Genomic DNA, 27,230 nt, shown 5'->3' with positions numbered 1-27,230 from the left:
GGTACCGGGCTGTATTGGTTGGCTCTCGGGGGGGCAGGGAGGGGGCAAGTTCCAGGCTGGATGTGTTGGACCCAAGAGACCGGGAGGGGGCAGGTATCGGAGTAAATGGGTCGACTCTAGGGGCGGGCAGGGAGGGGGTGGGTACCAGGCTGGATGGGTTGGCTCCGGGGGGTGACTGTTACCAGGCTCAATGGGTCAGGTCCACGGGGCGGGTACCACGCTGGATGAATAGGGTCTGGGGGTGCTGAGTGGGGCTGGTACTAGGCTGGATGGGTTGGGTCTAGGGGGCACGAAGGGGACAGGTTCCGGGCTGGATGGGTCAGCTGTGGGAGTGGGGAGGGGGCAGATACCTGGCTAGATGGATCTGTTCCAGGGGGCAGGGTGGGGATGGGTTCCTGGCTGGATGCATTGTCTCTCTGGGAGCACTTACGAAGCTGGATGGGTTGGGTTCAGGGGGCAGGTTCCAGGCTGTATGGGTAAGCTCCAGGGAGTAGGGAGGGCGCGGGTACTGGGCTGTATGTGTCAGCTCCGCGGGGAAAGGAGGGGGCGGGTACCGGGGTGGATGGAACGGAGACAGGGAGGGGGCAGGTATCGGAGTGAATGGGTCTACTCTAGGGGTGGGCAGGGAGGGGGCGGGTACTGGGCTGGATGGGTCAGCTCTGGGGGGCAGGGAGGGGGCGGGTACTGGGCTGGATGGTTTAGCTCCGGGGGGCAGGGAGGGGGTGGGTCCTGCACTGGATGGGTTGGCTCCGGGGGCCAGGGTTGGTGCGGATACCGGGCTAGATGGGTCAGCTCTGCGGGGCAGAGAGGGGCTGGTACCAGGATGGATGGGACAGTTCCGCGGGGCAGAGAGGGGCAGATACTGGGCTGGATGGGTCGGCTCTGGAGGGGCTGGGAGGGGCAGGTACGAGGCTGGATGGGTCGGGTCTGGGGGACAGGAAAGTGGCGGGTTTTGGGCTGGATGGGTCGGCTTCAGGGGGCAGGGAGGGGACAGGCACCATGCTGTACGGGTCACCTCAGGGAGGGGGCAGGTACTGGGTTGGATGGGTTGGCTCCGGGGGGCAGGAACGGGGTGGATATTGGGCTGGATGGGTCGGCTATGGGGGGCAGGGAGTGACAGGAACCAGGCTGGATGGGACAGAGATGGGGGCAGGCACTGGGCTGGATGGGTTTGCTCCAGGGGGCAGGGAGGGACAGATTCCAGGTTGGATGGGTCAGGTCCAGGGGGCAGTTTCTGGGCTGGACATGTTGGCTCCTGGGGGCAGGTACCGGGTTTGATGGGTCAACTTTGGGGGGCAGAGAGGGCGTGGTTACCAGCCTGAATGGGTTGGCTCTGGGGGTCGGGTGGTACCAGACTGGATGGATCAGCTTGGGGGGCAGGGAGGTGGCAGGTATTGGGGTGGATGTGTCAGCTCCGGGGGCAGAGAGGGGGTGGGTACCGGGTTAGTTGGGTCAGCTTTGGAGGGGAGGGCAGGGGCGGGTACCAGGCTGGCTGGGTGGAATATGGGGGGCGGGGAGAGGGCAGGTACTGGGTTCGATGGATCGACGCTGGGGGGCAGGGAGGGGTCGGGTACAGGGCTGAATGTGTCAGCTCTGACGGGGGGGCAGGGAGGGGCGGGTTGGAGGCTGGATGGGTCGGATTCGGGGGGCAGGGAGGGGCCAGGTAGCGGTCGGATCCAGGGGGTGGGCCCAAGCAGTATTTGTCGGGCCCTGCCTCGTCAGGCTGGTTCCCCAATAAAAGTCTCACTGACTCTTTCCATGTGTTTTATTAATTATAAATTATTTGTCTGCACAGTTGTAATGGGAGATTGACAGGTGTGTGTGTGGGGGGGTTTACCCTGAGAACTCCCATCCCCCCTGTGGGGGAACACAGTGCCTGGGGATGGCAGGGAAACGGGGTGTTTTTAATGGTGGGGAAAAACCCAGCCCCCCCACCTGGATCGATTTGGCCCAGCTCTGATTACTGCCAGAGGCTGTGGCCAGGCCCATCTATAACATCAACATCTTGCCCCCGTGGTCTTGCAATGGGGAATTAGAATTGGTGCCCCTTGGAGGGGAGAGGTCTTGTGCTCTATTCCCTCCCCCCCGCCCCCCCAAGCCAACCAGGCCGCTGCCCGGGGGCATGCCTGAGGTTGCACGCTCTGAAAGGAGGAATCTGCCCTTAGTATCCCCATGGGCTGTTAGCTCCCAGCCCCACCAATCTGTGGGGCCCCTACCAGTCCCACCCCAGCAGGGGGGGTGGGTGGGGGTGGAGCAGAGGGCAGCAGACCTAGGCCCCCCCCATTGGTGGTGCGTGGGAGGGTGCTGCTATCGGGGGGATTCACGCATATGTCCACTGCCCCCCATGAGCCCCATGGTCAGGCTGCACAGGAAGTTGAGAGCTGCCATTTTTACTGGGCCTGCAACTCCAGCAGGTGGGGCCTAGCATCAGCTGCCATCTTGGTCCTGCGGTCGCCATCTTGCTTCCAGGCCTGGCTGATCCAGTGCCAACTGCGGTGGGGGAAGCCATTCAGAAATCCAACATCCACTGGCTCCTCCCTCCACTTGTCTCTGCAGGAAGCTGATTGGGCTGTTGGCCATTTTGAGCCCCTCTTGGTAGCCATTTTGTATCCACCTTGGCAGCCCCAGACTAAGCCAACCGGCCAATTTCAGGAAATGAATGGGACCATCAGCCATTCTGAACCCACCTCAACGTCCCAGGGCTAAGCCGGACTTCTTCCCCAGCCAATTGGATTCATCACCAGGCCCAACCGAAGAAGCTGGGCAGTCGGCCATCTTGAAACACTGGAATGCGTTACCTAGGGAGGTGGTGGAGTCTCCTTCCTTGGAGGTTTTTAAGGCCCGGCTTGACAAAGCCCTGGCTGGGATGATTTAGCTGGGAATTGGTCCTGCTTTGAGCAGGGGGTTGGACTAGATGACCTCTTGAGGTCCCTTCCAACTCTGATATTCTATGATTCTATGATTCTATGAACCCATTTTTGATGGCATTAGCGTATCCAACCTTGTGACTTCTTCCCTATCCAGTGCGAATCCATCCCCAGCTCCAAAGGAGGAAGTCAACAGGGCTGTCAACCATTTTGAACCCCCCTTGTCAGCCATTTTGAACCCATGCCCTGATTCCTACCCCCAGCCAATAGCCACTCATCCCCACCTCTAGAAGCAAAAGTCAGTTGGGGAGACAGCCATTTTGAACCTCTTCCCCCAGCCGATGGCCACTCATCTCCACCTCCAGCAGCACAAGTCAGCTAGCCTGTCGGCCATTTTGAGACAGTTGGCTAAGCTGAACCTCCACCAACCCCCTCCCACACCAGGGATGGCCCTGGGTGTCTGTCCCCCAATGGCTTGATGTGTGTTGGGGAGGAAGAGTCACACATGTGTCTGCATGCGCTGCTGGGCGGGTCGCCCGTAGTCCGACTGTTGCGAGAGGGAGGTGTAGGAGAAGCGGGAGCCACCCGACACCTTGCTGGCCTGGTCTGACTGTTCGTAGCCGTTCTCTGCCTTCTCGTAAGCGCTGGGCTTGATGTAGCTGGTGAAGGCCCGGGTGTAGGGGGCTGTGAGGTAGCCCCCCCCGTACACCCCATCCTGCGGGTAGTGGGGCTCGTAGGCTGTGCGGGAGCTGGGTGCCCCTAGCGTATAGCGGTGGCTGTAGGGCTGCCCTGAGGGGGGGAACATGGCGGCGTGGGACCCGGCGTAGAGGGGGCGCGAGGCCGGGGCGTATTCCGAGAAACTGCCAGACAGGTGGGGCTCCTCGTGAGCATGGACCTTGTAGTAACCATTGGTGGGGTCCTGGGGGGGGGGTAGAAGAGAGACATCAATGATCCAGAGAGGGGAGGGGAGATTGGGGGCTGCCCCTCAGAGGGAGGGAACTGCCCCAAGTGCGACCGACACAGCGACGCTGCCTGAGTCTGCAGAGAGCCTGTGCCCCTCGCTGTTAGGAAGAGAGGAGCTGCTGTCTGCATCCCAATGCGATGTGAATTCCCAGCCCCCTAGCCTGGGGGGACCCCCAACCCCACACCAGCAGGGCACTCAATGTGGGGCAGGAGGGGGACAGGGGAAGTATAGGGGGGCTACTGTGCCTTTAAGAGAGGGGGAGGAGACACCATGGCATTGCCTCTTGGGAGAAAGGAGGCGGGGCCTGGGTCTGGGGCGGGGCTTCCCACCTTAATGTCCTGGCTGCCCTCTTCCTCCTCCAGGATCTCGCTGTGCTCCGTGTGCGACGTGGCTGGGGACTCGCTGCTCGTGGCCTGTGAGGGTGGGGGGGACGGGCTGAGTCTCGGGGTAGGGGGTCCAGCTTTGTCACCCACCCCACACTCCCTGCAGCCAGATCCCGGGGCTTCCACCCCCCATGAACCAACTGAATCTGGATGCATAGCCCAGCGTGGCATTGTGGGGCGCTGGGCTGTGGGGAGCAGGGTGAGGGGCTCAGTAGGGGGTGCTGTGCTGTGGGGAGTGGGAGGTTTGTCAGGGAGCTGTGCCATGGGGCAGGGGCGCAGTGCTGTGGGGACCATGGGGCTCGGTAGGGGGCACAGGGGTGAGGGGGCTCAGTAGGGGGCGCTGTGACATGGAGACCGGGGGGCTCAGTAGGGGGCATTGTGACATGGAGACCGGGGGGCTCAGTAGGGGGCGCAGTGCTGTGGGCACTGGGGGGCTCAGTAGGGGGCGCTGTGCTGCGGGGGCTCAGTACAGGACACTGTGCCACGCTCACCATGGGCTCCTTGACATCATCCTCTGTATCGCTGGGTCGGCTGGGGCTGCTGTCGCTCGTGGTGATCTGCACCAGGACATCCGTCTTCGAGAGCTTGGTGCCTTGTTTGGCTGCTGGACAGAGATAGACACAGGGGCGTGAACCTCTCCTGGGTCCCTAGCTCCCCTATGGGCCCCACCCACCACTGGTTCGGGTGTGGGGGGGAATCTGTGCGCCCCATGGGTGTGGTCCCCCGTCCCACCTCTGGGGTGGGGCAGCTGGGTAACAGCTGTACATAACACTGCACGGGGATGACTCCCCTGGTGCTAAGATGCAGCTGCCTCTGCATGGGAACAGCTCGCCCGGCACTGAGATGCAGCAACTGCCACTGGAACTGGAGGAGTCACTCCATCGGTGGGTAGCAGTAGAGGTCTGTTATCCTGCACCAGCCATTGGAGGGAGAGGTTACACTTAGCCAGCGAGCTGTCCAGATCCAGTCACACACATGTGTTAAAAGAAACACGCAGTGGGGTTACCAAATCAGTGCAGACGTGTCTGAGACACGTTATGGCTCCAGGTGCACATGGGAATGACTCGTATGTTCATGTGTCGGGGGCCTAGGCACATGTTAAAGGGGCTGCCCACGTATGTGAGGGTATGTTTGTGTGACCTTTACATGGGACACGTTTCATGTCTGTACAGATATGTTCTCCGGAGCATCAATGTCATCACAAGACTGCTAACACCAACCCGCGTGGGTTCCTGTATCTAAACCGGCGTGTCCATGTGTGTCCTCATGTGTCCCTACCCACAGAAGCACGGGTCTGTGTGGTACCATGTCGGGGCGTGTGTGGATCCATGTATTAGCCCAGGCATGTTAACACATGTTAGAAGTGTGTCTGCATGTGAAGGGGGAAAGGCCCATCTCAGCCTTGCAGGTGATCACATCTGTAAGTGGGGAGGGGCAGAGCTAGCCAGTGACCTCACCTTTCCCGTGGCACCAGCGCAGGCAGCAGACAGACACGCCAACGACCAAGACCAGCAGCAGGGTGATGGCGGCCGCGGCTGAGGCCCCGATTATCATGATGGGCAGGACCTCTGTGGGGGAAAGAGCAGATGAGAGCGGGTCCCTGCTGCTAAAGCACACGGACAGCTTGCCCAGTGCTGAGATGCAGCCACCTCTGGGGTGGGGCAGCTGGGGAACAACCACACATAACACCACATGGAGACAGCTTGCCTGGCACTGAGACACAGCCACCTCTGGGGAGTGGGGGCAGCAGGAGAAAAGTCGCACATAACACCTCACAGGGACAGCTTACCCAGCACTGAAATGCAGCCACCTCTGGGGCTGGGCAGCCGGGGAGCAGCCACACATAATGCCTCACAGGGACGGCTCATCCGGCATTGAAATGCAGCCACCTCTGGGGCGGGGCAGCTGGGGAACAGTCGCACATAATGCCTCACGGGGACGGTTCATCCGGTGACAGCCACCTCAGGAGCGGGGCATCTGGGTAAGTTGTAGCCGGTTTGGTGTGGGAGGGTGGGGCAATTGGGTCAGGGGTTGGAGCCCATGGGGCCCATACTGTCAGCATGGGGCTAAGTGGTGCCAGGGTTGGGTGTGGGTGGGGCCAGTTGGGCTGTGGGCAAGGCTATGGGCGAGAGGCAGGGCTTACCCTGCCGGCGCAGCGTGACGGCCGCCGAGCGGGCCCCAAAGCGGTTCCAGGCCGTGCAGTTGTAAGGCAGGGCAAAGTCCTCTGGGCGCGTGGGCTGGATGAGCAGGGCCGAGAGCACCCCCTGCTCCGTCAGCGCTGTATCCACTGTGAATCGCTCCTCCGAGCCACTGTCCAGCACCCGCTCGCCCCACGCCCACACCTGCCGTGAGACCGGACACGGGCCCTGTCAGTGGGGGGCAGGCTGGGGGGTGGGCAGAGGACAGCAGCACTCACGATGCGGTTGGGGAGTTCAGGGGGGTCAGTCAGGGGCCAGCCCTCACGATATGGTCGGGGCAGATTGGAGGGCCGGGGGGCATCAGCACACACAATGTGTTCGCGGGCAGGTTGGGGAGCTGGGGGTGAGTTGGGGGGCAGGCAGAGGGCAGCACTCACGATGTGGTTGGGGCAGGTTGGGGAGCTGGGCGTGAGTTGGGGGGCAGGCAGAGGGCAGCAATCACAATGTGGTCGGGGCAGGTTGTGGGGCTGGGGTATCGGTGGGGGCAGGGGGCAGCACTCACGATGTGGTCGGGGCAGGTTGGGGAGCTGGGGGTGAGTTGGGGGGCAGGAGGGGGCAGCACTCACAATCTGGTCGGAGCAGGTTGTGGGGCTGGGGTATCGGTGGGGGCAGGGGGCAACACTCACGATGTGGTCGGGGCAGGTTGTGGGGCTGAGGTGTCGGTGGGGGCAGGGGGCAGCACTCATTGCAGTCAGGGACTGTGACCAAGTGATGGATTTTCTTGGTTTTCCAATGGTTTGCATGCAGAGGAGGTGGGACTCAGTTTCCCTGGGTGTTACTGGTTTAATGAGGTGAGGGGAGAGGGAATTGTTGTTACAGAGGACCAGCGAGGGGACTTGGGACCCCAGCCAATGGCCTGGAGGACAGATACCCCTGGTGACCTGGAGGCCCAGCTCAGGAGTCACAGCGGTTCTGGCCAGTGGGAAGACAATGGGCTGCGAAGAGAGGACCCCAGTGACCTGACCAGCCAGAGGGGGCCAGAGGACAGAAGAGAGGAGGGGAGGCCACGGTGACCCTGTTTACCTGGACAGACAACAATGGACAGAGGCAGGGCTTGGGGCCGGTGATATCAGATGCCCAGCTGGGAAGCAGGGGGGCTCGGGGCTGGAGAGAGAGAGAAGGCAGAGCCCACCTGGATGAGGGGGAGACTGGGATGTGCTGTGCTGAGGGAGACCAGGCCTTAGGCCCTGAGAGTTTCCTGTGCTGGGTTCAGACGCTCAATAAACCCTCTGATTTTACACTGGCTGAGAGTTGCTCCGGTCTAGAGAACAGGGTTGCATCATCCCCTTTGGGGGTGGAGGCCCCGGGGGTCCAGAGCGAGGGGACTCCCTGAGGGGGCCCATGGCGGAGACAGACATGCTAAGGCTCCGAGAGGTGCGGCTCCAGGAGGTGGAGGGGCTTAACCCCCAAGAGAGGGTGGACCCCCACAAAGGACTGTCTCACTGAAAGGGGCACCCCCCCACACAGACCACACAGGGCCAAGAGTGGGCTTGATCTGTGAGTCCGTGACAGGGACAGGTTGTGGGGCTGGGGTATCGGTGGGGGCAGGGGGCAGTACTCATTGCAGTTGGGAGCAGGTTGTGGGGCTGGGGTATCGGTGGGGGCAGGGGAGCAGCACTCAATGCAGTTGGAAGCAGGTTGGTGGGCCGGGGGAGTCAGGGGACAGCACTCACGATGCGGTCAGGGGGCGGCGTGCTCCTCACTAGACACTCCAACTGTGCCTTGTCCCCCAGCGCCGTCTGCTGGCTGGTCTCAGTGGTGATGATGGGGGGCCCTGCAATGGGAGGAGGCAGAATTAAGGGGGGAGGCACCTACTCGTACCCCTCCCCCAGCACAGAGACACCCCCCTCCTCAGACGCCTTCCCCACACCCTATGAGAAGCAACCCCCATGGGGATGGGCCACCTGAGGCTCCACCCATGGAAGCCCCACCCCCAGGCAATGCCCAGCCCCCAGGCAATGCCCACTAGGATGCCCCACCCCCAGGGAATGTCCCACCCCTGCCCTCACCGTTGACCGCCAGCGTCACCTCCTTATCAGCCACACCGATGCGTGGTACGATGGCCTTGCACACGTAGGTGCCAGCGTCCTCCTGCGTCACGGCCTTTAGGTGCAGGGTGTTGCCATTGCTCAGCACCTGCAGCCACATGGCGGGGGTTAGAGCAGGGGGCCAGGACTCCTGGGTTCGATCCCTGGCTCTGGGAGGGGAGTGGGGTCTAGTGGTTAGAGCAATGGGTCGGGGGCCAGGACTCCTGGGTTTGATCCCTGGCCCTGGGAGGGGAGTGGGATCTAGCGGTTAGAGCAGTGGGGCTGGGGGCCAGGACTCCTGGGTTTGATCCTTGGCTCTGGGAGGGGAGTGGGGTCTAGTGGTTAGAGCAGTGGGGCTGGGAGCCAGGACTCCTGGGTTCGATCCCTGGTTCTGGGAGAGGAGTGGGGTCGAGCAGTTGGAGGCGGGAACCAGGACTGCAGTGGGCAGGTCACTCACCACACTGGATCCCTTCTTGGTCCAGGCCAGGGTGAGGGGCGGGTTCCCAGCCCAGGTGCAGGTGAAAGAGGCGTCGGCCCCGACATCCACGGTGAGGGGCTTAGGCTGGGAGACCAGGCGGGGCCCGACTGCAGGGAGGGGATCCAGTCACTGCTTGGGTGGGGCTTGTGGTGTGGGGGTGGGGTCATCCGCCCAACACTGTCAAACCCACCCCCTATGGTTCCCTGCCAATACTGTACCCCTCCCCCATGCATGCCCACCTTCAATTGTCCTCCCTCTGCTCAGTGCCCAGCCCCTGCAGCAACCACAGCCTGGCTCCCTGACTGTGCCCTTCCCCCCAACCCATCCCTCACCCTCCCATCCCATCCCCATCCCCATACTCTTCCCCACTGACAGCACCTTCACAGCATCCTGCCCCCCATATCCCCATCCCGCCCCTGCAAACCCCCCACAGACAGGGATCACAGCGCTCATCCCCCCCACTCACAGTGCACATCCACCAGGGTGCTGACATTGGTGCTGCCCACGGCGTTGGCCACCTCGCAGGACACAGGCTGGGTGAAGAAGGAGTGATCCACCCTGGCCTCGTAGCTGTCCCCATTGGCCTCGGCAATGACTGCGCCGCCCTTCGCCCACCTGCCCCACAGCCGGCGGGGGGGAGAGACGCAGAATTAGGGGGAGCCGCTGCTACATCAGCTGGGGGCAGTACCTCCTGTGCCCACCAGGGGGCGTGGATTCCCCTCTGCTCCCGCACGTAAGGCAGCAAGAGCCGGTGGGAGGGGGCCTGCACGTCCCCACTGCAGCCACCAGAGGGCAGTGCATCCCCGCCCCCTCCCCTGGCTGGGCCCGAGACTCTTACCGGTAGCCGGTCACCTCGGGGTTGGCAGTGGCGGTGCAGAGGAAGCTGACCTTGCCCCCCTCCGGGACAGTCTGTGGCTGGACAGAGAGGATCACGGTGGGGGGGTCTGGAGGGGGGAAGGGGAAGACAGTCAGAGACATGCGACCAGCTCTTGGGTGGGGCTCACCTGCCCCCCGCCGAGCCCCCTGCCTTGCCCCTCACAACACAATGCACCCCACCAGGCACCCCCACCCACTGCAGCATGGCTCCCCTCGGCCCCCACAGCACAGTCCCCTCCCTGTCCTCACAGCACAGTGCACCCTGCTTGGCCCCCCCACCCCTGCAGCACAGTGTCCCCCACCTGACCCTCCCCTGCTCCCTGCAGCACAGTGCCCCCGCTGAGCCCCTTGCCCGGTCCCCACAACATGGTGCCCCTGCCAGCTCCCCTACCCCCGCAGCACGGCGCCCCATGCCAAAACCTGGCCCTGCCTCCCACAGGGCAGCGCCCCTGCCCCCCGGGTCAGGACTCACACAGCACGTCAAGGGTGATGGAGGTCTGCTTGCCAGCAGGTGCGGCCGGGTTGGCGACGCGGCAGGTGTAGGCGCTGCCCATGTCCTGGGTGCTGGACGTGAGAAGCAGGGTGCTGATGGCCGTCGCCCGCTTCCCATCCTCCATCAGGGCCTGGGGGGCAGGAGCAGAGGTCAGGCCTCAGCCTGGGGCCCACTAGGCCCATCCCCCAATGGGTCCAGGGGGCTGGGAGGGAGAATCTCCCACCCCCCCACTGTGCCATCCTTTCATGCCATATCCCACCTCCTCTTTAATACCCTACCCCCCCCCCCCACTGCCCCTTTAATAGCCTGTGTCCCACCACACACCTGGGCTGCCCCTTTAATTCCCTGCACCCCACACACTTCAGGTTGCTCTTTAATAACCTGCCCCACACACATACCCTATGCCCCCCCTTTAATGCCCTACCCCTGCACCCTGGCACCTCACCTTGGCATAGAGGGCAGAGTCTTGCAGCTGCCCATTGCGGTACCAGCTGATCTCAGGAGCAGGCTTGGCACCAGACACCTGGCAGGTCAGGTTGTAGGGCACGCTGGCCTGGACCCGGACGATGGGGCCGTTCTGGATCACGGGGTCATTGGGCGGTACTGTGGGGGGCAGATGGGAGACAGGGGATCAGTGATGGGGTGGGAGTCCCCAGGGTGGTGCCCCAGCTGTGGGGAGAGGGGGCTCCAGTGCTGTGAGCTTCCCCAGGGCGGTTCCCCAGCTGGGGGGGAGGGGACACTCACGGAGCACCGTGAGCTGGGCACGCTGGGAGCGCAGCGCCGCCTGCGTAGCCTGGCACTCGTACACAGCGTCGTCGCCAAGCTCAGCGGACTCGATCCTCAGGTTGTGCTGCCCAGCCGCCGGATCCCCGACGATGGAGTACCGGGACCAGCCTGCGGGAGAGAGGGACAGACTGCAGGGACTGGCACAGCGCCCCCCAGGGACCCTCAGTCCCCTCCCACAACATGGCACCCTATGAAGTCTCCTGGTCCTTCCCCCCACTGAACAGCACCCCCTGGGGACCCCCAGTCCACTCCCCTGCAGCACAGTGCCCTCTGGGGACCCCCAGGCCCCTCCCCTGCAGCACGGCGGCCAGTGGGGTCCGCTGGTCCCTGCCTCCCTGCAGCACAGCCCCCCAAGGGACCCCCACTACCCCTCAAAGCACAGCACCCCCTGCTGACCCCCCCCTGCAGCCGCATACGTACCAGGCAGGTCTCGCTCTCCGCCCAGTGCCAGGCCATCCTTGGTCCACTGCACCATGCCCTGGTAGCCCACAACCACACAGGCCAGCGTCACCGACTGCCCCGCCACGATCACCTGGTCCATGGGCTGCTGAAAGAAATACGCCCCCCAGCCTGGCGGGCGGGGGAGGGGGAGGTGTTAACCCGACAGGGGCCCAGGGATTACGGGAGGCGTGGGGAAGGGGGGACTGGGAGCCAGGACTCCTGGGTTCAATCTCATCTTGGGGAGGGGAGTTCATGAGGGAAAGCTCCCAACAGGAGCACAAGGTGGGGGGAGATTGGTTGGGGAAGGGGAGCAGCATGGGGAGCACAGGCCAGGGGGATGGGGGATCCTGTCAGCAGGGGAGGGGGGCATGGGGAGTGCAGGCCAGAGGGGATGGGGGATCCCAGCAGCAGGGGAGGGGGGCTTGGGTAGCACAGCTGGCAGGGGGATCCTGGCAGCAGGGGAGCACAGAAGGGGGGGATGAGGCATCCCAGCAGCGAGGAGAGGGTGCATGGGGAGTGCAGGCCAGAGGGGATGGGGGATCCTAGCAGCAGGGGAGCGGGGCGTGGGGAGCGCAGGCTGGGGGGGATGGGAGATCCCATCAGCAGGAGAGGGGGGCTTGGGTAGCACAGTTGCGGGGGATGGGGGATCCCAGCAGCAGGGGAGGGGTGTGTGGGGAGCGCAGGCCAGTGGGGATGAGGGATCCCAGCAGCAGGGGAGGGGGGCTTGGGTAGCACAGCTGGGAGGGGTGGGGGATCCGGGCAGCAGGGGAGAGGGGCTTGGGTAGCATAGCTGGGGGGGGGGGGGGATCCCGGCAGCAGGGGAGCACAGAAGGCGGGGATGAGGCATCCCAGCAGCGGGGAGAGGGGGCGTGGGGAGTGCAGGCCAGAGGAGATGGGGGATCCCGGCAGCAGGGGAGGGGGGCGTGGGGAGTGCAGGCCACAGGGGATGGGGGATCCCAGCAGCAGAGGAGGGGGGCATGGGGAGTGCAGGCCAGAGGGGATGGGGGATCCCAGCAGCAGGGGAGGGGTGTGTGGGGAGCACAGGCCAGTGGGGATGAGGGATCCAGGCAGCAGGGGAGGTGGGCACGGGTAGCACCGGAGAGGGAGCTGGAGAATCTTGGCAGCAGGGGAGGGGTTGATGTGGGGAGTGCAGGCCGGGGGGGGATGGGGGATCCAGGCAGCTGGGAAGGAGTGTAAGGGGAGGGCAGGATGGGGAGGATGGGATATCTAGCCAGCGGGGAAGGGGGCATAGGGAGCACAGAATGGAGGGGGAGAATGGGGGATCCCAGCAGCAGGGGAGGGGGGAGCTGGGATGAGGCCCCCAGTAAATCCATTTGATATTGCAAGTGAGTGAGGGACTGGTGCAGCTGGAGGGGCCTTTCTGTGGGGCCTGAAAGGGGTGAGGTAGGGTGGGGGCAGGGAGATGGAAGGGGCAGGCAGAGAGGGGTGCATGGAAGGGCAGCTGCTGTGGTTGCCAGTGGGACAGGGAATGGGACCCTGGCTTGCTGGGGGGATCTGGTCCACCTGCACTGCCCTCCCCAGGAGTCAATAGGGGAAGGAGGGGGTTATGAGGTCTCTGCCAACCTCCCCACCCTGGGCACCTTAAGCAGGGTTGTAAGGGTGTTGTGGTGCCTATCCCCACAGAACTGGCCCAGCCTTTCTGTGGGGCTGGCAGGCTGGTAGGAGGGGACACGGGGGGGGGGGGACGGGACGTAGGGGCCAGGGCTAGGGAACAGGAGTCAGAGACCCCCGCAATGTACTCAGGGCTATCTGCCCCGCACAAGGTGGGGGGAGATTGGATAGCGAAGTGCCCTCCTCCCTTGGCCCCCCCAGCTCCACCCCCCACAGACACATCCTCCCCAGGGTCCCCCCAGCCCTTCCCCAGGGACCTCTGTCCCCTAGCCCAACCCCACAGATACCCACTCCCCCAGCAACCCCCAACTGTCCACCCCATCCCACTATAGATACCAGGGCTGCCCTTAGGATTTATGGGGCCCTATGCAGTATTATTAAACTGGTGCCCCATGCCCAGCTTGGGGCACAGCCACCACCCCCGCCCACAGACTCCCCAGAAGAACCACCTCCCCATTGCTGACACACACTGAGCCGACGCTGCGGCAGCCCTGGGGGGAAGGGACAAGGTAGCAAAGGATACCAGCCGCCCAGCCCGCCTCACGGCGGTGGAGTCACAGTTCCCCGCCCCATACCCTGCGCGGCGCCAGCGCATTTGGCTCTGGGAATATGGCATTGCCTAAGGAGACTGCAGCGTGCGCTGGGTGTGCGGGAGCCGACCCGCTCTTACCTGCTGTCCCGGTGGTGCCCCAAATTTTCGGATACCCTCTGCAGCCGTGAATGCCTAAGGACAGCCCTGATAGATACACCCTCCCCGCACCTAATTCTGCCCCCCGATTGCCCTGCACTCTCCCCACTACCCCATTCCCCCTAGGCCTTGCCCGAGACACCCCCACCCCAGCCCCCTGGGGCAGGAACTGCTCCATTTCTGCAGAGAAGGAGCCCAGAGGCTGAAGGGTGAAAGATCCTTTTTGCACCACTGAGATTCCTCGGCTCTGATCTCCTGGCTAAACCCTTCTTAATTCCAATCCAATCACACCGCCCTTTGTCCCGATTGTTTCCAAGTTTACCCAATAAACCAGGATCTGAATAAGGGGATAATCCTCTGAGGAGGGTCAGGAGGGGCTGGGGGGAGCGAGACAGAACAAATCAGAGGGAGATGCACATATGCCAGGCTTTGTGCAGCACAGGGGATCCAGGAGTCCCAGCTCGAACCCATTACACCCCACTGCCTGGGCCAGAACCCAGGAGTCATAGAACCTCAGGGTTGGAAGGGACCTCAGGGGGTCATCTAGTCCAACCCCCTGCTCAAAGCAGGACCAATCCCCAGACAGATTTTTGCCCCAGATTGCACTAAATTCTCACCCACTTGCAATGCCCAGCGGGTGGGGGGCTGGGCGTGCGCTGGTCATCGTGGGAGGGCAGAGGGGGCTATGTATGCACACACACAGATGTGACACACACACACACACACACAAGGAGATGCACACACACAGCTGTGACAGATGCACACACACAGGGCTCTGATACCCATACACACACTGCTCACTGACGCACACAGAGCTTTGGCTTGATACACAAACACACCTCTCTCCTCAGTAGCCAGTGACACTGACTCTGACCCCCTCTCCATCACACGCTGACTGAGACACACTCGGTGATATTGCCAGATTTACAGATCCACAAGGGATCACGCACACCCTGACCCAGATTCACCCCTCCTGACACCCCCGCACACCCTGACACACACACACAGGCTTAGCCCCCTCCCCCTGCACGGACACAACCACGCACAGACTCACACTGGCTCTGGGGCATAGTGTCACACACACACACACAGAGTCCAGGAATGACCTGGACTCACCCCCAGGCTCCCCAAGAACATTCGCACCCCATGACGCAGACCCGCAGCAACAGCTGCAGTGCGCCGCGCTGGCTGACACACCCGCTCACCAGCGCTCACATCCTGACACACCCGCTCACCAGCGCTCAGCTTACCAGGCTGGTCCCGTGCCCCCACTCCCAGCCTGGGGGAGAAGATACATGGTACCCTGGGGAAGACCCCTGCTACAGCACCCCACTCTTCTCCCAGAGCAGGGGAGAGAACCCAGGAGTCCTTGCTCCCAGCCCCCCCTGCTCTAACCACCAGACCCCACTCCCCTCCCAGAGGCAGAGATAGAACCCAGGAGTCCTCACCAGAACCCACTCTTGGCCCACAGCTGGAAATAGGGGGAATGATTCCCAGTGGTTAGAGCGAGAGGGGGCCTGGGAGTCAGGACACCTGGGTTCTATCCTGGTTTGGGGACGAGAGCGTGTCTAGTGGTTAGAGCCGGGGAGAGGGGGAGGGCTGAGAGACAGGATGCCTGGGTTCTCTTGCCATCCCTCCTTCCCCACTTGTCAGTTCTCCCATCCCCTCCACTGAGAAATACTTAGCTGCATTTCCACGCTCAACAGCAAATCTGCTTGGAAGCTGCACAGAGGCCTCCACAGGCGTGAAATCTGTGCCCATTGTGCGCCTGCCTCTGGGGAGGGGGCGCTGGAAGCCGCGCAGTTCCAACAAATAGCTTTGTGCAGAAAGTGGGGCCCTGCTGATCCCAGCCTGGCCAGGCCCTCTGCCCCCCAGTAACCCTCCCTGCACAGAAGGGGGGGACAGAATGGGGGAAAGGGCCAGCAGAAAGCACTGAGCCTCCGAGGATGGATATAGCCAGAGGCACGGTGGGTTAGCTATTAGAGCATGGGACAGCGAGTCAGGAAACACGGACTCCACCATGTGAGCTCGGGGTGGGGGCGGGCTGGGAGCCAGGACTCCTGGGTTCTCTCCGTGGCTCTGCCTCTATACTGCTGCCCAGGTGAACTTGGACAAGTCCTGTTGCTTCTCCATGCCTCAGTTTCCCACATCTACATAAAGGGGATAATGAGAGTGACTGGCAGGGGGGCAGCCTCAGGAGGCTGTCCCATTCCCCACCCGCCTGAGCCACCCAGTGTCCCCCATTAGCCCTGGGGCCAGTATCTTGTCTCTCATGGGGCAGGGAGGGGTGGATGAGGCATGCGAGTGCAGTGGAGGGCCAGGCAGACAGAGGCCAGGCCATGGGGGGCTGTGGGGTTAATGCAGTGCCCACACAAAGCCGGTGTTGTTGTGCTGGGAGTGGCAGTGGGAGGGGGTGGGGCGGGGAGGAACATGGGGGGCCCCACCTTGGGGCAGACAGCTTGTGAGAGCGGGAGCTGCCAGGACCCACAATGGACCCCTTTGTGCTGGGGCTCATTCAGCGCCCATCCCCCCTCCTCCGTCCGGCCACCCCCACGCCTGCTGCCTTGGCAGCCCAGAGCAGGGCCGGCCACTCCCCCACCCTCCTCCCGCCAGCCTGGCCCTCCTGCCCCACAGCCTGCGACCCCTCTCCACTGGCCTTCCTCCCCCACGGTCTGCACCCGCCACAGCCTGCACCCCCACCTCCACCAGCCTGCCCCCCTCACCTCCACCAGCCTGGCATCTCCACTAGCCTGCCCCCCCCCATGGCCTGTGACCCCCCTAGCCCCACGGCCAGCACCCCTCCACCTACGCTGGCCTGGCCCCCCTGCCTTCACTGGCCTGGCCCCCCATGGCCTGCACCTCCCACACAGCCCTCCAGTCTGAACCCCCCACCCATCTCTGCCGACTTGGCCCCACTGCCCAAAACACAGCCCAGCATTGCCCCCCCCCAGCCCACTGGCAAAAGGGGGGCAGCAGGAGAGAGAGAGAAAGTGGTGGGGCGGAGGGTGGGATATGGGGATAGATAAATGGATGGGTGACCGTGTGTATGCGGATGGATGGATGGCCAAACAAACCCTGCACCTTCTCTCCCCTCCTCTCCACTGACCCTCCCCGCTTTCACTACGAGGGGGTGGGTGGAGACTTGCAGCTGCACAGGACCACCCCACTGGCATGAGAAACCCCCCTCATGCCCAGCCAGGCGCCCCATGGCAGGGGTTGGGGGGCACATGCCCAGCAATGAGCATAACACCCCCTGGCAGGTTTGCCAGCACCACCTGGCACCAGCTCAGCCCCCAGAAATTAGGTCACTTCCAAACAGCCAACAGATGTTAATTTTGTATGTGTGTCTGCAAAGCCGGCCCCTCCCCCATGCCCAGAGGAAAGGCAACCCCCCCACCCGAGCCAGGGATTAGAACCCAGGAGTCCTGGCTCCTATCCACCCCACTTCCCCCCCCCCCCCCCCCAAGCTGGGGAATAGATCCCAGGAATACAGGTTCCCAGTCCCGCAGCAATAATCCACTAGACCCACCACCCAGGAGTCCTGGCTCCCAGCCCCACTGCTGTAACCTACTAGACCCAACTTCTCTCCCAGAGCAGGGGATGGAACCAAGGCCTCCTGATTCTTACAGAAAGTATCACCAGAGCCTGGGTTAGTTACTGAGCTCGCATGGCCAGACCATCAGGCCCCCTGGGTTTGACATCCTGAGCAGCAGGGAAGGGGGGAGGGGCAGGTACCAGAGTCAGTGGGTCTGATCAGGGGTGGGGGGAGATATGGGGCTGGATGGGCCCATGGAGAGCTGCTACAGAACAGTTACAGTCCCCTCTCCTGACCCCTCCCCCCAGCAGCCCTGGAACCCCCCCCCCAAGCACCTGGGCCCCCATCCCTCCCCTGTCAGATCCCGATCCCCCCAGCCCCATAACCCCATGATTTCCCCCTCAAGCACCTGGGCTCCCATCCCTCTCCTGTCAGATCCCAAACCCACTCCCCCAGTTCCCACCCAGCCCCCTGCCAGCTCCTCTGACCCAAGTGAATGGAAAACAATGCCCCAAGGCAGACACCCCCTGCTCCATCCAGCCCCCCTCCCCCCCGACTCTCTGCCCCAAACCTCTCAGAATTCATTAGTGTTTCCGTAAAGGGAATTCATAGCTGGGGGGCCCAGCAGCCCAACCAGGCGTGTAAGTGTGAGCTTGGCTCGGCTCCCCTGACACCTCCAGAACCCCCTCACACACACACCCTGGGGACGACTGGCACCCAGCCGTGCCTGGGCACCTCCACACCTGCCCCAGGGCAGGTCTGCTCCTTTCTCTGTCAGCACAGGAGGAGAGGATCTGACAGACACACTGGGAAAGGGTGGGGGGAGGGGGGAAATGGAGCTGAGATTTTGCTCTCCCCCATCCCCCTCTGTATCCCTGCCAGAGTGTAGGATAGCCCACAATGCTCTGGGCCTCCAGAAGGGGAAATTGAGGCAGTTTTAGCAATGGAACCCAAGAGTCCTGGCTCCCAACCCTTCCCCTCCAACCACTGGTCCCCACTCCCCTCCCAGAGCTGGGACAGAACCCAGCAACCACCTCCTCAGGAAGTCTGTAGGGGATGATCCAGGAAATTGCAGACTCGCAGGACTCATTTGGTTCTTTCCCCAGAGCGCCCCATGAGGTGGAGGAGAGGCTGGGGGACAGCTCCCCACTGCCTGCTACCCTTCTCCCCCCATGGGGGCTGTATCACAGCACCCCACTATGGGCACTCATTGGGGCCCCTTCCCAGTAAGATCCTGAAGGGGTGGGACAGGCACTGGGGAGCAGGATAATTATCCTGCCCTGAGCTTAGTGCATTTACTCCCCCTCCCCACACAGACACATACATATCCCCCCCCCACCCAAAACACACAGCTTGGCACCATCATCCTGAGTGGCAAAGACCAGAGGAGCTCGCTCAAGGTCAGGATGCCAGTAGCAGAGCTGGGGAGAGACCCCAGGAGTCCTGACCCCCAGACCCCACTTCCCCAACCCACTAGACCCCACTCCCCTCCCAGAGCCAGGGAAAGAACCCAGGAGTCCTGGCTCCCAGCCCACCACTGTAGCCAGTGGTGTGTGTGCAGAGTCCTGGGAAGGAAGGCTAAGAAGACCCCTCCAATTGCTCAGCCCGCTTTGGAGATTAGTGGAGGATATGACCCGGGGGGACCCAACTGATCCCCACCCCACAAGCCCAGGTCCACATCCCCCCAGCTCCTACCTATGTGGGCGAGGCAGCTCAGGGCCAGGATGCAGGGGAGCAGGGCTGACATCTCTGTGCTGGGTTGGGGAGCCCTTGGGGGATCCAGCTCCCGTTCCGGTCCGCTGCTGGTACTGGGATGGGGATCGGTAAATCCACACTGCAGCTCTGCTCTGGATTCCTCTACACCCACCGGGGGAGGGTGGTGGTCAGGACTCCTGGGTTCTATTCCAACTCAGGGAGGGAAGAGGAGGGAGGTCTAGTGATTAGTGTGTGGGGGCTGGGAGCCAGGACTCCTGGGTTCTATCCTGAGTTCTGGGAGGGGACTGGGGGTCTAGTGGTTGGGGGAGCTGGGAGCCAGGACTCCTGGGTTCTATCCTGAGCTCTGGGAGGGGACGGGGGACTAGTAGTTGGAGGAGCTGAGAGCCAGGACTCCTGGGTTCTCTCTCGATCCCGAGAACCCACTCTGCACAGCCAGGCTGATGATGCTCTGGAGTCCTTCAGCTCTGGGGATAGCGACTCATTGAGGCCAGCAGCCGGCAGGCCCCGCCCAGGGTGTGCACTGATTGGTGGAGAGAGTGCTCTCATTAATAAAAAAGATCACACACACAGAGCCTGGGTCATCTGCTGCTGAGTGGGGGGAGGGGGAGCTCCTCATCCCAGACAGAGGGTCGTCCCCCCCCCCAGCAGCATGAGAAGGGCATTAGGGAATATGGGGTGTTGGGGAGGGGGGTGGAGGTAGGTAAGTGTGTTACACAACACAGTGCACACATGCATGGATCAAGCCAGCTCACAAGAAGAGTAAAGGCAAGAGTGGGCACATAACACATGCACCTCCACAACCCCAGGAGGGGTGTGACCCGGTGTGTGTGTAGTGAGGGTTGTGTTTGTGCAGTGGTGTTGCTGTGCATAGAGGGATGTGTGTGTGTCTGTATGTGGATTGCAGATGCAGTACGTGTGGACATTCTGGGTGTCATTTGTGTGTCTCTGCGCTGTGCTCGTGTGTTGCAGTTGGTATGTGCGCTGTTTGTGTGTGCAGTGTCTGGTGCTGTGTGAGCACAACCGGAGCTGGTTGCTCCCCTTGCCGCCCCCCCCCCAGCAGGGAGGCCTAAGAATAGGAACTGGGAATCCCAGGGGGCAGCCACTGCATAACAACCTGACGCAACCCCCAGCTTCCTGCCAGCTCCTCGCTAGGCACAGCCTGCTGCCCCCTCAGCTTAGCTAGATCCTCAGCCCCCAGGCCCAAACAGCTCCATCTTCCCCAGCCCCCCAGCCTGGCCTGCTCCCCCTCCTTGGTTCCACCCTCTTTCTCTGGTTGCCCCTGTTCTTTCTTGGCCTTTCACAGCTGCCTACCCTCATGCCCCCTCTCTCTGTCTGAGCAGGTAGCACCAGCTGACAGAGCGCATCCCCCGGCCTATGACCCTGCCCCCTGGGGAGTCTTGCAGCCACATGAGTGGAAATGCCATGGGGCTGGGAATTCCCCCACATCTGTTCCCAATTATCTCTTGGGAGTTTGTGCAACAGGGGAAATGGGGGAAGCTGAGACCTCATGGAGTTGACTTACCCCACACAGGGAGATAGAACCCAGGCATCGGACGTCCCAGCCCCCCACCTCTAAGCACTAGACCCCAGAACTCCTGACTGCCCCCTCCCACTTTAATCACTAGTCCCCACTCCCTTCCCAGGGCCAGGGATAGGACCCAGGGGTCCTGGCTCCCAGCTCTAACCACTAAATATCACTCCCCTCCCAGAGCTGGGAAACAAACCCACTAGCCCCTACTCCCCTCCCAGAGCTGGGGATAGAACCAAGGAGTCCTGGCTCCCAGCCCACCCTGCTCTCTGTGCTAGGCCATGCTGCAGGCACATGCCTGCCCTGCCAGTCCCCGGGTGATGAGGGTGAATGGGAAGCAGATTGTGCTAGGGTGTGTGTGGAGGGGGGGAGATTTAAGGGGATTTCTGCTGGTTTGTGTTTTCTTTGCTAGACAGATTTAAGCCCCCACCTTGGTTTCGGCGTGTTTGTGCAGTGCGTATAGTTCTGTGTGTACCTGCATGTTCATGTGTGTTTCGGCATGTTTGTGCAGCGTGTGTAGCTCTGCATGTATCACGCCCTAGTGTGTGCGTTGGTGTTGCTGTATCTCTGGGGTCAGTGAGCAGGACTGTGTCTGGCTCTGGGTGTGTCCAGAGTGCTGTGAGTGGGGGTGTAGCTTGGAGACACCCAGCGAGCCGCCGTTGGAATCTGTCCCAAGAGGATTTGGAAAGAATATTCTGAAGATTTGGGGATTAAACAGAAAAAAAAATTGGCATCTGTATGGAGTGGGGGAGGGTAAATCACTGGGGCTGGGGCCAGGGCCCAGCCGCACCAGAGCTCCTAGAGCACTGGGAGGCAGGACTCCAACATACAATTCCCACGTCCTTGAGTCTAACCACTGTACCCCACTTGCCTCCCAGAGTTAGGGAGAGAACCCAGGCATCCCAGCTCTCCCTCCCCCAGTCCAGCCCTCCCCGAGCTGGGGATGGAACCCAGGAGTCCTGGCGGCACAAACTCTTCCTAAGAGACCACCATAGGTCCCAATCCTTTGCTGGTGCCATCGGCTCACAGGGTGGGGAGGTGGGCACTGCTCCCCCAACACCTGCCCCTCACCCCTCCCCGCATCTGAATGGTGAGTGGCCCATCAATTGGTGCGGGCGTCAGGAAAAGCTGTCGGGCTTCCCAGGCTCAGCAGGGCCTGTCGCCCGGGTAACGGGGCCTTGTGGGAACGGGGCCTGCTGCGGCCCTATTGAGGGCGGGCGATGGAGGAGGGGGACAAAGTCTCCAAGGGAGGAGTGTGAAAAGGCCAAGGGACCCCCCCCCAAGCCCCAGCAACATGTGGCTGCACTCCCACCCAGATCCGCACCCCCCAGCTGCCTGGCAGTCCCGCCAATCACCAGCCCCTGCCCAGAGTGGGGGGCTGGGAGCCAGGACTCCTAGGTTCTCTCCCTAGCTCTAGGAGAGGAGTGGGGTTTGGTGGGTTAGAGCAGGGGGGCTGGGAGCCAGAACACATGGGTTCACTCCCTAGCTCTGGATTGGAGATGTTAGAGTAAGGAGTCTGGGGGCTAGGATGCCTGGGTTCTCTTCCTATCTCGGGGGCGGGGGAGGGAGTGGAGTCTGCTGGGTTAGAGCAGGGGAGGCTGGGAGCCAGGACTCCTGGGTTCTATGCCTTGATGTGTTTTTTTCAACTTTCCCTTATGGTACTTGTTGACTATCGGGCTCATGACAGTATTTAGCCTTAGATGGAGTTTACCACCAGCTTTGGGCTGCATTCCCAAGCAGCCTGACTCCAAGAAGACCCGGTCCCAGCGCGCTGGGGGCTGCTACCGGCCTCACACCGTCCACGGGCACCTCTTAACGGTTTCATGCTGAGGGCATGAAACCGTTAAGAGGTGCCTGTGGACAGTGTGAGGCTGGTAGCGGCTCCTCGGCGTGAAACCGTTAAGAGGTGCCCGTGGACAGTGCGAGGCCGGTAGCGGCTCCTCAGTGTGAAACCGTTAAGAGGTGCCCGTGGACGGTGTGAGGCCGGTAGCGGCCCCCGGCGCGCCGGGACTGGGTCTTCTTGGAGTCGGGTTGCTTTGGAATGCAGCCCAAAGCTGGTGGTAAACTCCATCTAAGGCTTGATGTGTTTTGACTCTTAGGCAATGGTTCTTCCCAGCACTTGGGAGGGTTCCTGTTTGTTGTGGGGCCCTGTAATGGGTCAGTGAGTTCTCACACCCCAGTTTGATTAATGACAAGGGCCCAGCTGGTACTAAACTGGGCCCCTCAGCAGGAAGAAAAGGGCTGAATGGACTAAGGGGAGAAAGCTCCTTCCCCACCCCAGAAGGTTTCCCTTGCCTTTGACCCTCACTTGCCCAGCACTGAGATGCCACCACTTCTGGAGCAGGGCAGCTGGGGGACAACCGCACAGCTGGGGCAGGAAGTGAAGGAGAATCCCGTACCTGAGCACAACCCCAGTGCATATGTCTGTGTATCTGTGTGTGTGTGTGGAGGGGCGGGGGGGAGGGGGGGACGCGTCAGCCTGGTGATTGGGGTTAACAGGCCACAGCATCATGTCTCTTGGGAACTTTTTTCCGAGCGCACGCCCGGGGGGACTGCAGGGTGAGATCATGGAAGAAAGCGGGGCAGAGCGCGGAGGGTAATTACCTCCGGCGGGAGGCTGACTTCGTGCCATGCATGGAGCCGAGGCTGTGGCCAGGGCACCAGCTCCATGGGGAGCGCGACCTGTGGAAAATAAACAGTGCCTGGTGATGAGGCTAATTAAAGCACCTTCCGTGAGCTGCCTGGGGACAGCGTGCCAGGGCTTCTTCGCACTGGCTGTGGGTTGGATGGGAGACTCTTGGTGCAGCAGCGGGGGGATTTAGTGGATGGAGTGCAGGGAACAAGGGGGGCATCTGTATGCAGTGGGGGATGGGGGGATGGTGTCACAACTTGTGGTTGATAGGAGATTGACCCCTAGCTGGAACCTTGTCCCAGAGTGCACCCCTGTATACCTCCCACTGCACCACCATATATCCTTCTTCCCCCCTCTACCCTCCACTCTGCCCCCTATAGACAGCCACATTATAGCCCCTTGTACCCTGCCCCCACTGTCCCCCAATATACACAGACCCATTATATCCCCAATGTACCCTGCCCCCACTGTGCCCTGCCTCCACTGCACACCAATATACAGAACCTCATTATATCCCCCATGTACCCTGCCCCTCAATATACACAGCCCCATTATATCTCCATATACCCTGCCCCAAATGTACCCCAATATACACAGCCCCATTATATCCCCCATGTACCCTGCCCCCGGTGCCCCCCAATATACACAGCCCCATTATATCCCCCATGTACCCTGCCCCCACTGTCCCCAATATACATAGCCCCATTATATCCCCAATGTACCATGCCCCCAGTGCCCCCCAATATACAGAGCCACGTATATCTCCATATACCCTGCCCCCACTGCACCCTAATACACACAGCCCCATTATATCCCCCATGTACCCTGCCCCCACTGTCCCCAATATACACAGCCCCATTATATCCTCCATTTACCCTGCTCCCACTCCCCCCCAATACACAGAGCCCCATATATCTCCATATAACCTGCCCCCACTGTGCTCCCCCCCCACTGCATCCCCAAGACTCCCAGCTCCCCCAGACTCACTGGGTACCCTACCCTGCCCCCCATCTCCTCCACTCCACCTCGGCCTGCCCTGCCTGTGGCGCCCTGTTGCCATTCAGGGGCTGACAGGCGGTGATGGACGGTGTGGCGGCCATCTGCTCCCCGTGTGGGGATGGGCTGGTAGTCGTCTGCCCTCGCCAAGGGCCGTGGAGGCCTCCAGATGGGGCTAGGCCTCCGCGGCCATCGTGGCCTTGTGTCCACAACGGGCACTGAGCCTGCCCTGATCGTGGGGAGTCCTACCCTTTGCCCCCCAGCAGGGCAACATGGATGCTGATGTGATCCCCACAGCCTCCTTCAACACACAGGGGAAACTTGGGATCAGAGAACGGTTCCCAGGAGTCCTGGCTGTCAGCCCCCCCTTGCTCTAACCACTAGATCCCACTTCCCTCTCACAGCTGGTGGGAGGGGCAGAACCCAGGGGCCCGGGCTCTGAGCTCCCATAGGCAGAGCGATGAGGGGCACATCCAGGGTGTTGGGGGGAGGAGGCCAGGGTGCTGGGCTTTGCAACAGGCTTCCCCTCCTTTCTCCATGCCAGGCCCTGTCCCCTAACCCCCCATTCCTCCTTCAGGAGCTACCTCATGAGCTGCCCATTTCAGTTACAGGCCAATGTACCTGCCACAGACACTGGGCCGAGTGGGTTGGAGCAGGGAGGGCTGGGAATCAGGACTCCTGAGTTCTATCCCCAGCTCTGGGAGGGGAGTGGGGTCTAGTGATTAGAGCAGAGGAGCTGGGAGTCAGGACTCCTGGGGTTTGTTCTCAGCTGTAACCTTGTAGAACCCACTGCCTAAAGCTGTGCCTCGGTTTCCCCATCTGTGAATTTGACACAGTCACCCAGAGCAAGATGGGGAATTTCAGCCTTGGGCAGAGGCTGGACAGCAGCTGTGAGCAGGACACTGAGCTCCCTCTGCCATTACAAAGCACCTCTCGTGTTGGAGCGGAAGAGGGCAGGCTGAAACCAGCTCCAATCCCTAGGCCCTTAGGCTGGGCTGCTGGGACTTTAACTTCTCACGAGCACTTTGCACTTCGCAGGACTCCAGAGTCCCCAGGGCTGCCCTTGCCCACCTGGATATCTGCATCTGGGAGGGGGAGGGAGGAACTGCCCCTCACCTAACTAGCTAGCTATCATCCCCAGGCACCCTCTCTAGCTAGCTAGCTATACTGGCAGTTGGTTTACTATATAACTAAGTGCCAGCCCCTCCTCCCCCTTTTGTCCCTATGAGGCGAGGCGGGCGGGGGGCCCGCTCTCACCATGACGACCTCTGCCCCCCTCCGCGGGGTCGGGGACCCCAATTGTACTGCCACGTCGTGCTTCATTAAATCTTGATCGGAGTTCATTAAAAGTGTGGTTTGGACATTCCTGCATAGTCTATTAATCCTGGCCCCCCGCCTCCTCCGCTCCCAACCGCGGCACCATTATCCCCTGCAGGGGTCACAAAAGTACCATCTGTTTCTGCCGTGTTCATTCCCTGCTGACATGTTGGCAGCGCGGGAGGGAGGGGATGGGGGGCTGCGTAGCTGGGCCTGCCTGCCTTCCTCTGGGCATTGCGCTGTGGCCTCCTTCCCTCGCTGGGGTGAAGAGCCTGGGTACTGGCAAACTACGGACCTAGCTAACCCCAGACACCCCCTCTGTCTATCCCCAGCCCCCCATCTATCTATCTATCTATCTATCTATCTATCTATCTATCTATCTATCTATCTGCCCTGTCTGTTTGGGGTGCAGGCCAGTCGGTCTCCATGGCCCATTCTGATAGGCTGCTTCTCTAGAACGTGGCACCTGTTAAAGGACGTGGCAAAATGTAGTTCACCCCAAATCTTCATAGACAATGGAGACAGGAATGGCTTTCACTCCTCTCCCTGCCCTGGGGCCGGAGAAAATAGAAGAAAGGGTCTGTGTCCCATTCACCACCCCCTGAGCCAGCCAGTGGCCCCACCCCAGGGCTGGATTACAGCCATCGTCCCCTGGAGGAGAAAGGCCCCAGCTCCCATTCCCCACCCACCTTGATGGGTAGGTCTTACAGTTGTGTGGGGCTGTGTGTGGTGGGGGGCACAGAGACAGGCTCACCCCACAGGGGACCCCTTCATTCCAGCACCGGCATCATTGTCCACGCTCAGTTCTCTGGGAAGTATTTAATTTGGATTTTCAGGAAGCTCTCTAATCCCTTCAAATGGATGGAAGATGGAGGCCAATACCCCAGCCAAGGTCATGGTGCTCACAAGAGCAGGCCTAGAGCAGTGCTGGGGGGAAATACCCCAGGGTTAGCTTCACCACACCAGCAGGCCTCATTTGGATGACAGGACCAGGGTTAAGCTACAGGACAGAGAGTGGGGGGGGGTATGAAGAAGGGCAAGACGGGGTGGCAGGACCCCATTTTCCTCATGGGGGGGTCTTTCAAAATTTTGGGATGGTCTGAAATTTGTTTGGATTCCACTGACCACCCAGAGATCCCAGCATGGGAATCTAGAGGTGGATGGCGGATTCCTTATGGCCCCTGCCCCACAACACCTCTCATCCTGATATCTGGGCACATGTCCAATTTCATGCCTGCAGTCCAAGCGGCTGGTGTGTTTGGGGTGGGTGGCCCCTCGCTAATCCTGTAATCTCGTTAAGAAAAGATGATTAATTGCCAACAATCCTTACAATTAATTAGAAAAGGGGACAGGGAGAGGAGAGGCTGGTGAGGGGCAAGGGCGGGTTGGCTGGCAGTGCCAGGTCACCAGACTGGCATTGTTTGTGTGGGGTGGGGGCAGGTATTCGGGGGGACTGTGATGAGAGGTGGTATCAGCTGGAAACAAGGCGGGAGGGGACAAGGGGGACGATCCTGCCCGTTGAGCCATATTTCCTAGCTGTGGATTTTCGCACAGTCGATCGGTTTAAAGCACGCGGCCTTAAACCCCTCGCTCTGCTGGCGGATTAAGCCCTCAGCCCGTTTGCACAGGGCATATGTCCTGCCATTATGTTCACTTGCGTGCGCGCACACACA

At 61.5% G+C, this 27,230-nt stretch overlaps 1 protein-coding gene and 1 long non-coding RNA gene across 2 annotated transcripts; one reads left to right on the top strand and one right to left on the bottom strand.

Moving 5' to 3' along the window:
- Window positions 1-1,747: 1,747 nt before the first annotated feature.
- On the bottom strand, window positions 1,748-19,360 carry KIRREL2 (kirre like nephrin family adhesion molecule 2). Its single transcript, XM_054010344.1, has 15 exons — window positions 19,064-19,360; window positions 11,493-11,642; window positions 11,031-11,180; window positions 10,732-10,889; window positions 10,266-10,416; window positions 9,756-9,861; window positions 9,384-9,532; window positions 8,897-9,024; window positions 8,422-8,548; window positions 8,086-8,186; window positions 6,358-6,556; window positions 5,672-5,782; window positions 4,706-4,818; window positions 4,161-4,244; window positions 1,748-3,786 (listed from the first exon to the last, which is right to left on the bottom strand). The coding sequence occupies exons 1-15, from the start codon at window positions 19,113-19,115 to the stop codon at window positions 3,367-3,369; spliced, it is 2,199 nt and encodes a 732-aa protein (XP_053866319.1). The 5' UTR covers window positions 19,116-19,360; the 3' UTR covers window positions 1,748-3,366.
- LOC128826839 (uncharacterized) lies at window positions 6,472-7,650 on the top strand. Its single transcript, XR_008442897.1, has 2 exons — window positions 6,472-6,561; window positions 7,232-7,650. It is a non-coding gene; the product is annotated as an uncharacterized LOC128826839 (long non-coding RNA).
- Window positions 19,361-27,230: the final 7,870 nt, after the last annotated feature.

This window comes from Malaclemys terrapin, chromosome 21 (genome assembly GCF_027887155.1).
Source record: "Malaclemys terrapin pileata isolate rMalTer1 chromosome 21, rMalTer1.hap1, whole genome shotgun sequence".
NCBI lineage: Eukaryota > Metazoa > Chordata > Testudines > Emydidae > Malaclemys > Malaclemys terrapin.
Note: the sequence above shows the minus strand (reverse complement) of the source record. Positions and strands in the feature narration are given on the sequence as shown.

Bases quoted from the DNA above. Each gene is read 5' to 3' on its own strand.
- KIRREL2 (XM_054010344.1), bottom strand. From the start codon at position 19,115: ATGTCAGCCCTGCTCCCCTGCATCCTGGCCCTGAGCTGCCTCGCCCAC. The intron at 11,181-11,492 runs GTACGTATGCGG...TCTCTCCCGCAG, and splicing joins CGGAGAGCGAGACCTGCCTG to GCTGGTCCCGGTACTCCATC. The intron at 8,549-8,896 runs GTGAGTGACCTG...ATGTGGCTGCAG, and splicing joins CCAAGAAGGGATCCAGTGTG to GTGCTGAGCAATGGCAACAC.